Source organism: Micromys minutus, assembly GCF_963924665.1.
Source record: "Micromys minutus genome assembly, chromosome: 6".
NCBI classification, from domain to species: Eukaryota; Metazoa; Chordata; class Mammalia; order Rodentia; family Muridae; genus Micromys; species Micromys minutus.
The window spans coordinates 72,654,463-72,671,568 of record NC_137975.1 but is presented as its reverse complement, the minus strand read 5'-3'; the positions used below and the strand labels follow the sequence as shown (position 1 = coordinate 72,671,568).

The 17,106-nt window shown below is 41.0% G+C and overlaps 1 protein-coding gene across 1 annotated transcript; it reads left to right on the top strand.

Annotated features, from left to right (window-relative positions):
• Nucleotides 1-720: 720 nt before the first annotated feature.
• LOC308421557 (putative olfactory receptor 2W6) lies at nt 721-1,668 on the top strand (the record flags this gene model as incomplete). Its single annotated transcript, XM_080917962.1, has 1 exon — nt 721-1,668. One exon carries the CDS (start codon nt 721-723, stop codon nt 1,666-1,668), a length of 948 nt encoding a protein of 315 aa, XP_080774088.1.
• Between the last annotated feature and the right edge of the window lie 15,438 nt (nt 1,669-17,106).

Below are 17,106 nucleotides of genomic sequence, written 5' to 3'. Positions count from 1 at the left end.
GTACTTACTTGTTATCCTGTCTGACAGGATACTAAGGGCACTTTTCTGTCAGCAGGAAGGATGGGACTAGCAGGTATCGATGTGACTGAGGACAAGATAGGCTTCAGTCAACTGTTTTGCTAGGTCACTTCTGCCAGCATGGGTTTAGATTGGATTCTAGACTTCTCAGGAGTGACAAAACAGTTTTCAGAACAAGATTTTGCCTGAAAGGAAGTCTGCGTCTCTGATCTATAGACAAGCCCCTTAGCCTCTCCACAGGATATAGACTACTAGTACAATTTGCTATCTCCCCATTTTTAAAAGTGATGGAATTTTTTGAGCGTTGATTCCTGTACAAGGAATCAGACATTTTTGCAGATAGGTTTTTCCGTGGCTCAGTCTTGCCTCCAACTCACTGGCTTTGAACTCCTGATCTGCCTGTGTTGCCCCTGCGTTGCTAAGGTAACAAGCATGCACTGCCATGTCTGGCACCAATCACCTTTTGTAAACCATATTTTACAGTCTGATGATGAGAAATAGTAATGCAAAATGTTGACAAAGCATCACAAGCTAAAACTTTTAAAAACTCCAATGTGATACTTTTCAGACCAAAAGAATTTACGTCAGTGCCTATTGAAACTTTAGGTCAGATAGCTAGCACTTCTGAAAAGGTGTGGCTTTATTATTTTAGGAAATCACATCTGCCGTCTTCACCAACACTAGTCTCTCCTCCTAGGTAGCATGTGGTTGCAAGTGATGGAAAACACGAGTTCTTTTGAAGGCTTCATCCTTGTGGGCTTCTCCGACCGTCCTCGCCTAGAGCTCATCCTCTTCGTGGTGGTTCTCTCCTTTTATCTGCTCACTCTTCTTGGCAACGTGACCATCATCTTGCTTTCGGCTCTGGATTCCCGGCTGCACACACCCATGTATTTCTTTCTGGCCAACCTCTCATTCCTGGACATGTGTTTCACCACCGGCTCCATCCCTCAGATGCTCTACAACCTCTGGGGTCCAGATAAGACCATCAGCTATGTGGGTTGCGCCATCCAGCTGTATTTTGTCCTAGCCTTGGGAGGGGTGGAGTGTGTGCTCCTGGCGGTCATGGCGTATGACCGCTACGCAGCTGTCTGCAAACCCCTGCACTACACCGTCATCATGCACCCCCGTCTCTGCGGGCAGCTGGCTTCGGTGGCATGGTTGAGCGGCTTTGGCAATTCTCTCATCATGGCACCACAGACGCTGATGTTGCCCCGCTGTGGACACAGGCGGGTCGACCACTTTCTCTGTGAGATGCCAGCCCTGATTGGCATGGCCTGTGTGGACACCATGGCCTTGGAGGCGCTGGCTTTTGCGTTGGCCATTTTTATCATCTTGGCTCCTCTCGTTCTCATCCTTATCTCCTATGGCTACATTGTCCGAGCAGTGCTTAGAATCAAGTCAGCTGCTGGGCGAAAGAAAGCCTTCAACACCTGCAGCTCCCACTTGATCGTCGTCTCCCTCTTCTACGGTACCATCATATACATGTACCTCCAGCCGGCCAACACGTACTCCCAGGACCAGGGCAAGTTTCTCACCCTTTTCTACACCATTGTCACTCCTAGTGTTAACCCCCTGATCTATACTCTAAGAAACAAAGATGTCAAAGAGGCCATGAAGAAAGTGCTAGGGAAGGGGAGCTCAGAAGTCTAGAATGGAATGAACACATTTTTACTCAACTTCTTTAGACCTAGGGATGGTCTAGCATTACTCAAGAAGCGCGAGAATAGGTTGAGAGAACATAATACTCCTCTTATGTTGAAAACCAGTGTGTCCTTTCAAGTTCCTCCAATGAGGCATTCATCACCAAGGGATTCTAACCTAGATAAAACAATAATCTCCCCTTGCAAAATGCCAGGGTTAAAAATCACAGTGACTTCTAGAGGGTTCTTAACAACTATGAAAACAACAATCTTAGAAGCAATACAGAAGAAACACGTGTCTTTTTTCTTCTTCCCTAGAAAATTCAAATGTGCTTTTCTAGTGCCAAATGCCTGTCTACCCAAGAGCCAAAACAACTGGCTGAGTTTTAACACTATCAACACCATAACTGGCCCATAGAACCTGTGTGTTTTGGGTCACGCACATGATTGTCCCTAATGATTCATGTTTGACTTTCAAGCCAGAGAGGCTGAAGGAGAAAACATGTCCAGCAAGAACAAATTTGTGAATATTCAACCCATCATGCCAAGAGAAGACAGAGGGGTCTTCTTGCTTCAAATGTTTGGTTTCATTTCTCCGATGACCCCATACATTATGGAAATGCCTTGAGTAGAGAAAAAAAAAAGAATGAGACAATTGATGGGGATTGTTTTAATACCTGTGACTGGTTATTCTCTGAATATTGATCTGTTCATGTTTACATTACTGACAACAGTGCCTCCCCTGTTGCCATGGAATATTTTGGAGTAGTTGACACTGTAGCTGTGTCTTGTTTGGACACTAGGGGCCCAGCTGGTGGTACTGCGTTGGAAAGTTGTGGGACATTGTGGGACGTGGAGCTTCACTAAAGGAAGTGGGTCACTGAGAGCTGGCCTAGTGATTTCACAGCCCCACACTACTTGTCCCATTCTACTTCTTGTTCCACTGACATCTGAGGTTCTGAGGAGCCCCAGCCCCACACCCCTGCACTGAGATACTGGGGGTTCCTCTCCATATGGGAGTATTAATCCATTATGCTAGGAGCTAAAACAGACCCTTCCTAAATCACTCCTTTATTTAAACTAACTATGTCACACTACGTGGCAAGAAAAAACTTGAAAGACAAAGCAGATATTTCTATAGATACACCAGCTTGGCAAGTCCTTTAAGGTGAACTCCAGATGAATTTGTTTCCAGTGAGATTCATTTTTACCTCATTCTTATCTAAAATGTTTAATATTGTTATAGGTTACAGGGACTAACAAAGTGAGAACTAATACAGAAAATATCACTATGTTTTGCTAACATTCCTACAGTTTATAGAATAATTTACAAAGACTGCTACTTGGACATAAAGAAGAATAAACTTTAAAATACATTGGTTGTCCTATCATCTTATGAGCATTGTAGAATATCACTCAAAATAAAATATAGAAAAATATTTTATCGTATGTACTATGAGTCATTTCTTGTAATATCTGTCAAGAAAGTACCTGAGTCATCCTTACTAATTGCTATTTTAAATAGATAGACATCTGAGTCAAAATGATCCTCAGGATTCTGTCCACTTTGCATAATTTTGGATATTACTTTGCTCTGCTCTTAAACTTCCTCCAAGAGAAATGAAAGTCAGCCTGCATGCCTCTGTGTGCTTTTGTTTATGTTCACTTTGACTTTAAGTTAAGAACTGTCAGAAGTAGTTTGTTAGATGATTATCATATTAGTCCCCTTTCATCCTAATAGAAACTGCAAAGGTCCTGAAAAGGAGTTCTAGGTGCCAGAACAAAACATTAAAATGTAGCTCGTGTCATCAATGCATTGGGTTTTCAATAAAGAGAAAAAAAAGAACAAATAGGGGGACCCCTCTGTAGTGACATCTGTGCAAATGTAAGCATGGCAGATCACGGGACAGTTGGGACTACAGAAGGGCTGCATTGTGCAGGGCCACAAAAAAGTGCACCTCAGCAAAGATGTGTGTGACAGAGATGAGAAGACAAATCAGACATCTAACGAGAGTGCTCCCAGCAGAGGAAGCAACGTGTGCAGCCTTTTGGTGGGTTAATGTTAAGGCGATACATGATTGGACAGTAGAGAGGTAGGCAGGGAAGCTCTAGGAAAGTGGAAGAAGATGAAATCTGACATGTATGTTTCTCTCAGTGAATCTATCTATGATGAGGTTGTTATGATTATTTATAAGGCTTTCTATGCATCTAATTTATCTCATATAGATGGTCGTTTTATATTTTTGTCCATTGGTTGTAAGCTTATTATGTAGAAGGTTTGTACATTGGAAATTTAACATATAATCCTGCTTGATAAGTTAATGGATGTGGAGTCATGTTTGTACCAGGCAGTAGAGGAAAGTGAGTGAAACCTACATGCTGGGGAGGCTGTAGGCCACCTGGGACAGAAGCAGCAGTGGTGGAGTAGAGAACCACACCCGAATTCTTTTTTTTTTTTATTAGATACTCTGTATTTACATTTGAGCTGTTATCTCTTTTCCCCACCCCATCTCATCCCCCTCCCCCTCCATTTTGATCCAGTTGCAAATGTAGCTGAAGATAGCAGTGTCTGGCATCAATGTGAGAAGAGGCTTTTGGTCCAGGGAGGGCATGTTTTACCAATGTTGCAGAATGCCAAGGCCATGGGGTGGAGAGGGCAATTAGGAGGAAGTGCACACCTGAATTCTTAGAGACCACATGAAGCGTCAAGTTAGAGAGCTCCTCAGTGCCAGATGGCCCCGAGGGATCCAGCCCTATTGAGGGATAATAGGAAACCACTTTTTAATATTCACCACAACACCTTTAGACCAGGATGATGAGAACAGCAGAAGTTATGAACCAAATGGATATAGCAGACATGAACATTTCATCCTAAAACAAAAGAATATACCTTCTTCTTGAAAAACCCCCGCTTAGCAACAGTAAATGCCAGGTCTGTAAGGCTGTGCACACACGGGGCAGGCTAGGTCAGGGTCCCAGGTGGCCAAGCAAAATACCGGTGGGCGGCCAGCTAGCAATAGACAAAGAAAGGGAGACACTCAGACAAGCCCAGCTTTCAGATAAGCTGCAGCCCCCGACTGGTACCAAGAGTTGTGTCCTTGGAGCCATATTTCTGCCACAGTCCCTGCCAAACAAGATGTCTGTAGTTGACCACCTGGACCTGGGTAAAGACACAATATTTTGCCATACATGCTGAGACAAGGACGAAAAACAACACCCAGTCCCAGAGGAGGGGCCAAGGCCACCCTTTCCGAAGAACTTGAGGCTTGTCCCCAGTTCATCCTGGTTTCATTTAAACTAACCAATTAAAACCCTGTTGCTATGCTTCTGCTTCTGTACCTTGCTTCTGCCCCCCCAAGCCCTATAAAAAGGGGACTGCCCTTTTGTCCGGCGCACAAGTCCTCCGAGAGACCGTGTGCCCACAGGTACCTGTGTAAATAAACCTCTTGCTACTTGCATCCGAAGTGAGTGGTCTCGCTGCTCCTTGGGAGGGGTCTCTTCAGACGGAAGATACCCTCCGGGGGTCTTTCATTCTCAGCACTCCATGATACCTTCTCAAAAATTGACCATATAATCGGTCACAAAACAGGCCTCAACAGATACACAAGATCAAAATAATCTCATGCATCCTATCAGATCACCATGGACTAAGACTGGTCTTCAATAAAAACAAAATTGACAAAAATCCAAATACACATGAAAGTTGAATAAGTTGGTCAAAGAAGAAATAAAGAAAGAAATTAAGTATTTTTTTAGAATTAAATGAAAATTAAGGCACAACATACCCAAACTGATGGGATGCAATCAATTAAAGCAGTTCTAATAGGAAAACTCATAGCTCTGAGTGCCTCCAAAAAGAAACAGGAGAGAGCATACACTAGCAGCTTGACAGCACAGCTGAAAACTCTAGAAAAAAAAAAAAAGCAAATACATTCAAGAGGAGTAGAGAGCAGGAAATAATCAAATTCAGAGCAGAAATCAACCAAGTAGGAACAAAAAGAACTATACAAAGAAACAACAAAATCAGGAGCTGGTTTTTTGAGAAGAGAGGGCACACAGAAAGTATCCAAATTAACAAAATCAGAAATGAAAGGAGAGACATAACAACAGAGACTGGGGAAATGCAAGAAATCATCAGATCCTACTACAAAAGCCTATATTCAACAAAACTAGAAAATCTAGAGGAAATGGACAACTTTCTAGACAGATACCAGGTACCAAAGTTGAATCAGGATCAAATAACCCACCTAAACAGCCCCAAAACCCATAAAGAAATAGAAGCAGTCACCAAAAGCCTTCCAACCAAAAAAGCCTAGAACAAGATGGGTTCAGTGCAGAATTATATCAGACATTCAAAAAAGACCTAATACCAATACTCTCCAAACTATTCCACAAAATAGAAACAGAAGGAACACTGCCTACCTTATTTTTCAAAGCCATAATTAAGCTCATATATAAACCACACAAAGACTCTATAAAGAAAGAGAACTTTAGACGAATTTCCCTCATGAACATCAATGCAAAAATACTCAATAAAATTTTTGCAAACTGAATCTAGGAATGCATCAAAACAATCATTCACCATGATCAAGTAGGCTTCATCACAGGGATGCAGGGGTGGTTTGATATCTGGAAATCTATCAACATAATTTATTATATACACAAACTCAGAGAAAAATCACATGATAATCTCATTAGATGCTGAGAAAGTATTTGACAAAATTCAACACCCTTTTATGTTAAAAGTTTTGGAAAGAGCAGGAATCCAAGGCCCATACCTAAACTTAGCAAAAGCAATATAGAGCAAACCAGTAGCCAACAATAAACTAAATGGTGAGAAACTTGAAGCAATCCCACTAAAATCACGTGCTAGACAAGGCTGCCCACTTCCCCCTACCTATTTAATCTAGTACTGGAAGTCCTGGCCAGAGCAATTGGTCAGCAAAAGAAAGTCAAAGGGATACAAATAGGAAAGAAAGAAGGTCAAAATATCACTATTTGTAGATAATATGATTGTATACTCAAATAACCTCAAAAATTCCACAAGAGAACTCCTACAGATGATAAATAACTTTAGCAAAATGTCTGGTTATAAAATTAACTCAAACAAATCGGTAGCCTTTCTCTACTCAAAGGATAAATAGACTGATAAAGAAAATAGGAAAAAGACACCCTTCACAATAGTCACAAACAATATGAAATACCTTGGTGTGACTCTAGCAAAGAAAGTGAAGGATCTTTATGACAAGAACTTCAAGTCTCTAAAAAAGGAAATCGAAGATCTCAGAAGATGGAAAGATCTCCCATGTTCATAGGTTGGAAGAATCAACATATTAAAAATTGCCATCTTTCCAAAAGCAATCTACAGACTCAATTCAATCCCCATCAAAATTTCAACTCAATTCATCATAGAGTTAGAAAGAGTAATTTGCAAATTCATTTGGAATAACAAAAAAACCCAGAATAACAAAAACTATTCTCAACAATAAAAGAACTTCTGGGGGGAATCATCATCCCTAACCTCAAGCTGCATTACAGATCAATTGTGATCAAAACCACATGGTATTGGTACAAAGACAGACAGGTAGATCAATGGAACAGAATTGACGACCCAGAAATGAACCCACTCACATGTGGTCACTTGATCTTTAACTAAGGAGCTAAAAACATTCAATGGAACAAGGACATCCTCTTTAAAGAATAGTTCTGGTTCAACTGGCAGTCAGCATGCAGAATAATGCAAATTGATCCATTCTTATCTCTTTGTACAAAGCTCAAAGTAGATTAAAGGTCTCCACATAAAACCAGGTACACTGAAACTGTTAGAAGAGAAAGTGGAAAGAGCTTAGAACACATAGGCACAGGGGAAAATGTCCTGAATAGAGAACACCAATGACTTATGCTCTCAGATCAAGAACTGACAAATGAGAACTCATGAAATTGCAAAGATTCTGTAAGGCCAAGGACACTGTCAAGAAGGCAAAATGGCAGCCAACAGATTGGTAAAGGATCTTTACCAATTCAACATCTGATAGAGGGCTAGTATCCAATATACACAAATATCTCAAGAAGGTAGACTCTAAAGAATAAAAGAATCCTATTAAAAATAGTGTGCAGACCTAAACAAAGAATTCTCAGTTAAGGAATATCCAGTGGCTGAGAAGCACCTAAAGAAATGCTCAACATCTTTAGTCATCAGGAAAATGCAAATCAAAACAATGCTGAGATTCCACCTCACACCAGCCAGAATAGTTAAGATCATACACTCAAATGACAGCAGATGCAGGCAAGGATGTGGAGAAAGAGGAACACTCCTCCACTGTTGGTGGAATTGCAAGCTGCTGCAACCACTCTGGAAATCAGTCTGGAGGTTGCTCAGAAAATTGGACATTGTACTACCTGAAGGCCCACCTACTCCACTACTGGGCATATACCCAAAAGATGATCCAACATATAACAAGGACACATATTTCACCATGTTCATAGCAGCTTTATTTATAATAGCCAGAAGCTGGAAAGAACCCAGATGTCCTTCAACAGAGGAATGGATACAGAAAGTGTGGTACATTTGCACAATGGGAAACTGCTCAGCTATTAGAAATAAGAACTTTATGAAATTCCTAGGCAAATGGATGGAACTAGAAACTAACATCCTGAGTGAGGTAACCCAGTCACAAAAGAACACACGTGGCACTTTGAGAGACCTACTGATTCAGTTGCACATGTAGCTAAAGATAGCAGTGTCTGGCATCAACGTGAGAAGAGACTTTTGTTCCAGAGAGGGCACGTTTTCCCAAATGTAGGGAAATGGCAAAGCAATGGGGTGGAGAGGGGGATCAGAAGAGAGTGCACCTTTGTGAAGGCAAATGGAGGAGGGGGAGATGGTAGTGGGGCAGGGTAAAGGGATAACATCTCAAATGTAAATGCAGAGTATCTAATTTTTAAAAAAGAAGATAAAAAAACACACGTGATATGCAGGCACTGATAAGCAGATACTAGCCCCCAAAAGCTCTGAATACCCAAGAAACAATTCACAGACTTTATGAAACTTAAAAAGAAGAAAGACCAGAGGGTGGATGCCTCAGTATTTTTTAGAAAAAGGAACAAAACATGCATGGAAGGAAATACAAGGTCAAATAAAGGATCACGAATTGAAGAAAAGATCATTTAGAGACTACCTCACCTGGGGATCCACCCCATATGCAGCCACTAAACCCAAGCACTATTGCTGATGCCAAGAAGTGTTTACTGGCAGGAACCAGATATGGGTGCCTCCTCATAGGCTCTGCCAGAGTCATACAGATACAGCTGAGGATGTTTGCCACTAACCATCAGACTGAACATGGGGAAGCCAATTAAAGAGCTAGAGAAAGAACTGAAGGAGCTGAAAGGGTTTGCAACCTCATGGGAAGAAGAAAATTATCAACCAAACTAACCCTCTAGAACTCCCATGGATTAAAACACCAACCATTGAGCACGCATATAAAGGCCCATGGCTCTAGTTGCATATGTAGCAGAGGATAGCATTGTCTGGCATCAATAGGAGAAGACACCTTTGGTCCAGTGAAGGTGTGTTTTCCCAGTGTAGGGTAATGCCAAGGCACTGAGGTGGAGAGGGTGATTGAGAGAGGGAGCATCTTCATGGAAACAAGGGAAGGGGGAGTGGGAGCTGGGTGGGGGGGGGATAACATTTGAAATGTAAATACAGAATATCCAATAAAATAATTATAAAAAAAGAATTAAAATAGACTCATACCTATCACCGTTCACAAAATGAGCTCCAACCAGATCAAATACTACAGTGGAACTGGAAACACTGAATCCAAAAGAAAACATAAGCTCTTCCCTACAAAAGTGTAGGAAAAGACTTTTTGAACAGGACTATACTCATAGGAACAAAGACTGACAATTGACAAGTAATATCTTATATTGATTTTTTTTAATCCTGCAAATACATTCACAAGTCTGGGCCCTTAAAAACTTGATTTCTGGACATTTAAGAAGTATTACATTGCTGGCCCTGGTGGGATGGGCACAGAAGGGCTGGCCCTGGAAGCATGGCCATGGGAGAGCAGGCTCCATTTCTCACCAGCCACATCCAAGGTATATGTGCCGGTGAACTTCCACTGTCCTTCACCAGAGCTGGGTGGGAGCGCTGGCCCTGGCCCTCACAGCCTGCCTCATGTGTGTGAACTAGATGTACTCCTCACAAGAGTGGTTCAGGAGAGCTGACCCCTGTGGTGTGGGCACTAGAGAGCTGGCAGGCTGACCAACTCACATACCATCCAGGCCGGGCCCAGGGATTGAGTTGGCCCACCCCAACATTTTGTCCATCTATGAGCTGCTGGAGTATGTGAAGAACCTGTCCTGAGGAGTGGAGTGCTACACACACCGTGATGGAGAGGAGAAAAGACCGAGGAGCAGAGCGGCACACACAGAAGTCTGCAATTGATAGAGAGCAGGTCGTTGCTCTTCCAGAGGTCCTGAGTTCAATCCGCAGCAACCACATGGTGGCTCACAACCATCTGTAGTGGGATCTGATGCCCCCTTCTGGTGTGTCTGAGGACAGCTACAGTGTGTACCCTGAGAGGTTCTGCCAGAGAGATATATAGAGTCAGATGCAGAGCCTCCGGATACCCATCCTCCGGATACCCATCCTCCGGATACCCATCCTCCGGATACCCATCCTCCGGATACCCATCCTCCAGATACCCATCCTCCCACACCATGCCAGAAAGCACAAGCTCCAGTTGCCTGCAAGACTTTCCTATTCTCTTGTTTTCTGATTTACTCCTGAAGGAAGAGCTCGAAACTTGTTACTGAACAGTAGAATGAAGGGGTGGAGAACCTTCATCACCTCAGGCAGATGTGGAAGAGCTTATGGAAATGTTATCGGAGCTGCATACTTTTAATGCGTCCATTTCTAATTCAAAGTTCCTTGAGCCAGCAAAGAGACAAAAACGACCGGGTCCCAAGGTTTCATGAAGGTTTGTAAGTGTACTGACTAGTTTTGTGTCAACCTGACACAGCTGGAGTTGTCACAGAGAAAGGAGCCTCAGTTGGAGAAATGCCTCCATGAGATCCAGCTGTAAGGCATTTTCTCAACTAGTGATCAAAGGGGGCAGGGCCCAGCCCATTGTGGGTGGAGCCATCCCTGGCCCAGCCCATTGTGGGTGGAGCCATCCCTGGGCTGGTAGACCTGGGTTCTATAAGAAAACAACCTGAGAAAGCAAGTAAGGACCCTCCATGGCCTCTGCATCAGTTCCTGTTTCCTGACCTGCTTGGGTTCCAGTCCTGACTTTCTCTGGTAATAAGCAGCAATGTGGAAGTGTTTGCTGAATAAACCCTTCCCTCCCCAACTTGCTTCTTGGTCATGATGTTTTCTTCAGGAATAGAAACCCTGACTAATACAGTTAGCTTCAAAATTTGATTTGTATTTTTTTTTTTAATTCTGTTATCCTCACCAAAATACAGTGCCTTGATTTTATGATTCTCTACTTTTCCCATATCTTTTGTAGTGAACATTTTGTTTTGTGCTTTTCTTTGTGAATTCTTGACATCTTTAAACTTTTTTTAACGACTTTATTTTACAAAACAAAGATAAATGTACAGATTTTAAACATTTTTGCTTAAAATTATACATTTTTGTCAGTACTGTTTTTCAGATATTAAAATAATGTTTACATAAAACTATGTGAATATATTTTTTAGACAGTACTTGATTTTTTCAAGGGCTTGACAGTATGCATTGAAAGCCTAATAGTTTCCATGAGCATAAAGTACATGCAAAACAAAACGCAACATGAAAATAGTCAAAGTCTTCTTGTTTTATAAATATATATATATATTTTTGTTTTCTTTATTTCTTGGACTTCATACAGTCTGTGAGTTGTTTCTGGGGGAGTGCAAGCCTCTGGGGTTAGCATCCCACTATCAGTGACTGCATATTATGTCTGTTCTTTTGTGACTGGGTTATCTCACTCAGGATGATATTCTCTAGATGCAGCCATTTTCTTAAGAATTTGGTTAAGTCATTGTTTCTAGTGGCTGAGTAGTATTCCATTGTGTAAATGTACCACAATTTTTGTATCCATTCATCTTCTGAAGGACATCTGGGTTCTTTCCAGCTTCTGGCTATTATAAATAGAGCCGCTATGAACATTGTGGTGCATATATCTTTGTTGTGTATTAAAGTGTCTCTGGGGTATATGCCCAGAAGTGGAATAGCTGGGTCTTCAGGTAGTACTATATCCGATTTTCTGAGGTATCGCCAGACTGATTTCCAGAGTGGTTGTATTAGTTTGCAACCCCACCAACAGTGGAGAAGGGTTCCTCTTTCTCCGCAGCCTCACCAGCATCTGCTGTCATCTGAGTTTTGGATCTTGGCCAATCTGACTGGTGTGAGGTGGAATCTCAGGGTTGTTTTCATTTGCATTTCCCTGATGGCTAAGGATGTCGAGCACTTCCTCAGATGTTTCTCGGCCATTCAGTGTTCCTCAACTGAGAACGTTTTGTTTAGCTCTGTACCCCATTTTTTAATAGGGTTATTTGATTCTCTGGTGTCTAGCTTTTTGAGTTCCTTGTATACCTTGGATATTAGGCCTCTATCTGATGTGGTGTTGGTAAAGATCTTTTCCCATTCTGTTGGTTGCCGTTTTGGTTTTTTGACAATGTCCTTAGCCTTACAGAAACTTTGCAATCTCATTAAGTCCCATTTGTTAATCTTTGACCTTAGAGCTTGAGCCATTGGTGTTTTGTTCAGGAAATTTTCTCCTGTGCCTATGTGTTCTAAGGTTTTCCCTACTTTCTCATCTAATAGTTTCAGTGTATCTGGTTTAATGTGGAGATCTTTGATCCACTTGCACTTGAGCTTTGTACAGGAGATAAGAACGGGTCTATTTTCATTCTTTTGCATGCTGAGTGCCAGTTGGACCAGCACCATTTGTTGAATAGGCTGTCCTTTTTCCATTGAATGTTTACTGATCCTTTGTCAAAAATCAGGTGACCATATTCATGAGGGCTCATTTCTGGATCTTCTATTCTATTCCATTGATCCACATGCCTATTTCTGTACCAGTACCATGCAGTTTTCAGCACAATTGCCTTGTAATATAGCTTGAGGTCAGGGATAGTGATTCCCGCATTGATTTGTATTTTTTAATACTCTCCTGTAATCAAGATTTTACAAAGTCTCATATCACTTTTTCAGATAAATAGGTATGAGAAAACTACAGTGTGCCTGTCTTATTATCCAGAAACTATAACTAATGTAATAAAAGATAATATAATAGAAAGGGGCTGACAATATTATATAGATAATATAGATGATATAGATAAATAATAGAGATAATAGATACATAATAGGAAAGGGCTGGAAATATTATCTAAAGTTTCTGGAGTAATAGACCTACAGTGTTTGGCACACTGTATTTTTCTCATACCTGTTGATTTGGAAAAAGTAATATGAGACTATATATAAAGGAAATCTTAATTAGAGGAGATTATTGAAAATATAAATCAAAATTTTAAGCTTGCAAAAACTGCATGGAAATACATTGAATAGAGAAAAGGAGCTTAACTAAGCAAGACCTATGGAAGAAGATAATTATTTTGCTATGTTGGGGGGGGGAAGTATTTTTCGATGAACTGAGGTAATAAAAACATTTCCATAGGAAATCATAGTATCCACTGTATAAACATGGGTTTCAGATCCAGTGCCAGAGCAAATGCACAGTTTCCTGTGGGTTCAGAGAATTCTCTTGGCTTCTTTACAAGAGGAAACAAACTCCTACTTGGTGGCACAAAATTGAATCTTTACTGCAGAAGGCATTTCAGTCCCCAGGGAAAGAGCATCACAGAACGGAAAGTGAGGGAAAGATAAAAGTCCCGGTGGCAGGGAATCCCACTGGGTATCACCTTTGGTTATAACAAGGGTTGCTGCCCTTATGGACAAGCCAGAGCAGAGAACAGCACTTGAGAAGTAGACTTGTGCAGTCTGCGGGCAGGACTCTGGATACCCATCCTCCGGACACCCATCCTCCGGACACCCATCCTCCGGACACCCATCCTCCGGACACCCATCCTCCGGACACCCATCCTCCCACACCATGTCAGAAAGCATACGCTCCAGTTGCCTGCAAGACTTTCCTATTCTCTTGTTTTCTGATTTACTCCTGAAGGAAGAGCTCGAAACTTGTTACTGAACAGTAGAATGAAGGGGTGGAGAACCTTCATCACCTCAGGCAGATGTGGAAGAGCTTATGGAAATGTTATCGGAGCTGCATACTTTTAATGCGTCCATTTCTAATTCAAAGTTCCTTGAGCCAGCAAAGAGACATAAATGACCGGTTCCAAGGTTTCAAGTGGGGTATGTAGCACACACTTTCTTAAAACATTGTGAACAGCATACTAGAAAATGAAAAATTGAAATTGAGGGCTTGGCCATGTGCCTATAGATTGCTCACCATTAGCAAATTCAGGAAAATTTGGCTCAGTCTTGGTTCCTCCCATTTGCGTATCTCACAGTGGGTGTCTGGGAGCACCTATTTGATCTCGACTGGAAAACAAATTTAGGAGCCAAGCAGCCTCACACTCTTACCTGATTGCTACCTACAGCTTACAAAACGGCATCTGTGAACCTTTAAAGTTAGATTTGCCCACAACCTGACCTTCCTGTAAATGATAAAAAAAAAGACAGCCAACTTTGATATCTTCTAAAGCTGAATTATGAGGCTGGGTGAAAAAATTACTCTTGTCATTCATCCTTACACTCCAGCTGGAAAGAAGAAGTTCATCCTAGGGTTTTAACAGTTTTCCTACAGGGGGTATTGGGAAATGTCACCTGTGCAAATGCTGTAAATAAAACTCCATTCGGGAGAAAGAAGTGGGTTGTGAGTCTTTCAGTGTCTCAGCTCAGACACTGGACTCCATTAGTAATCAGGTAGATGACAGCCAGCCCACCTCTGTGCTAGAATCTCAGAGACACGGGATTCTGAGTTTGCTTCAGCTGTCAATAGACCCTTTCATTTTCACACACTGACAATACTAACATTTCACAACCAACCAGACCCCCCAGAGCTCCCAGAAACTAAACCACCAAACAAAGAGTACAGACGGGGGACCCATGGTTCCAGCAATGTATGTAGCAGAGGATGACCTTATCAGGAGAGGAGAGGAGAGGTCTTTGGTCCTGTGAAGGTCCAATACCCCAGTGTAGGGGAATGCCAGGGCAGAGAGATGGGAGGGAGTGTGTAGGTGGAAAAACACTCTTATAGAGGCAGGGGAGGAGAGATGGGATAGGGTAATTCCAGAGGGGAAAGTAGGAAAGGAAATAACATTTGAAATGTAAGGAAAGAAAACATCCTATAATAATAATAATAATAATAATAATAATAATAATAATAATAATAATAATAATAATAATAAAAGAACAGAGGGAAAATATGCTTAAACTTTCTCAATGCAAAAGATTACTTCAGTTTTTTTACTCAAACAATCTTCTTTTTTATAATTGATTTTTATCAGGATGACCAAATGTTTGCAGAATGGGAAAACTTGATCCTGAAGTGAGAAAAGTTCAATATAATAACACGTAAAGGCACTGCAATCTCCCTTCACATTGTCTTCAGCCATTATTTTTATGTACCCCTGTCCTTGCCAACAATGACCTGTCTCTTTTTAGTGCCCTAACTCCTGCCAGTCATGGAGAGCATTATTTGCACTGGCAAGTGCCATTACACAGTATATTCAGAATGACAGAAGAAGGCTCATTGCTTTTGTAATTATACAGTTATATGGGTGAGAAATTAATTGTCTTATCAACTAGAGCTTCTTTGGGAGTCTGCTTGGGACTGAATTCTAGCAAAGAAATATCACACTGAAGACTAGCCTGGAAAGTCTACTGACCCAACACATCTGTCCTTATGATGAGACATCTTCTGACTAACAATGAGACTATGAGAATCTACAGCTTTCCATCTAAACAAGGGCACTTGGAAGGATGGCTGGGTTCTTATTACTCATGTGACAGCAGTACAGAATAAACTCATCAGTGCTTAGAGGAACTGGCATAGTGTCACTCTAGTCCTCTGAGCTTAAAGGCTTTACAGCACTAGAGAAATTTGGGACATCCTGAAGTTGTGACATCTCTCCTTTCCCATTTATTCATCCCGCTTCAGAATTCCTATCAGTGTAATATTTTCCTTCCTTCCATTCCTCCCTCCATCCTTCCCTCCCTTCTTTCCTTCCTTCCTTTTTTCCTTTCTTCCTTTTTTTCTTTTCTCATCTTTCTTTTGCTTTTCTATTTTTTTAGTTTCATGCCCCATTTTTATTTTTTAATCTTTACGTTTTTTATTTATTTGTACATTTGGATACTAACCTCCTATCAAATATATACCCAGAAACAAAACAAAAAAGTCCTATTCCTTAGGCTGCTTAATCATTGGAATGATGGTGCCTTTCCTATACAGAAGCCTCTTAGTTTCATGAGGTCACATTCACTAACTGGTCATGATAACATCTGTGCTATCAGGGTCCTGTTCCTCCCGTGCCAATGAGTTCGAGGGTATTCCTTACTTTCTCCTCTATCAGAGTCAGGACATCATGTCTTGCGTTGAAGTTCTTAGTTCATTTGGGGCTGTATTTTGTACAGGGTAAGAAATGAAGATCAAGCTTCATTCTGCATATAGCTAGCCACTTGGACCAGCATCATGACACATAGCTAGCCACTTGGACCAGCATCATCGGTGGAAGGGGCTATATTTTCTCTTTGTCAAAATTTAGGTAGCAGTAAGAATGTGGGTTTATGTGTGGGTCCTTAATTCTATTCTATTGATCAGCATGTCTGTTTTTATGCCAATGCCCTGTTGTTTTTATTATTATGGCTCCATTGTATCACTCAAAATTTGGGTGTTTTTGGCATAGACATAAAAAATGTTTTTTAAAATTTTATTTCTGCTAATAGCTATGTGGGAAATACTACAAACAAAAATTAAACCAACGCCCACAAAAAAACAAAGAATAAACCTTATAAATGTATCTAAGTTGAGAATTTGCTTTTTAAATTTACTTTTAAATTTAAAGGTGTGGGTGTGGATGAAAAAACTTTAGACATACTTAAATAACTGGTTTAATTGTAATTTGAACTGTATGATTATGTGTGTGTTTGTGTGTGTGTGTTTGTGTGAGTGTATGTGTGTGAGTGTGCATGTGTGTGTGAGTGTGTGTGTGAGTGTGTGTGTTACTAGCAAAACCTGTTGCATAAATGTTTTCAAGTGGGTGGTAGGATGAGAATATGTAACTGAAACAGTTAAAATATGTGGTTTTAAATAACTGGAAAAGCTAATAAATACATGTTAAATATACTTATGTTAAACATGAATAGTAAATATGTGTAATTTGATCTCATACATTTTTGTGTTTCAGGAAACCATACATTAAAACATTAATC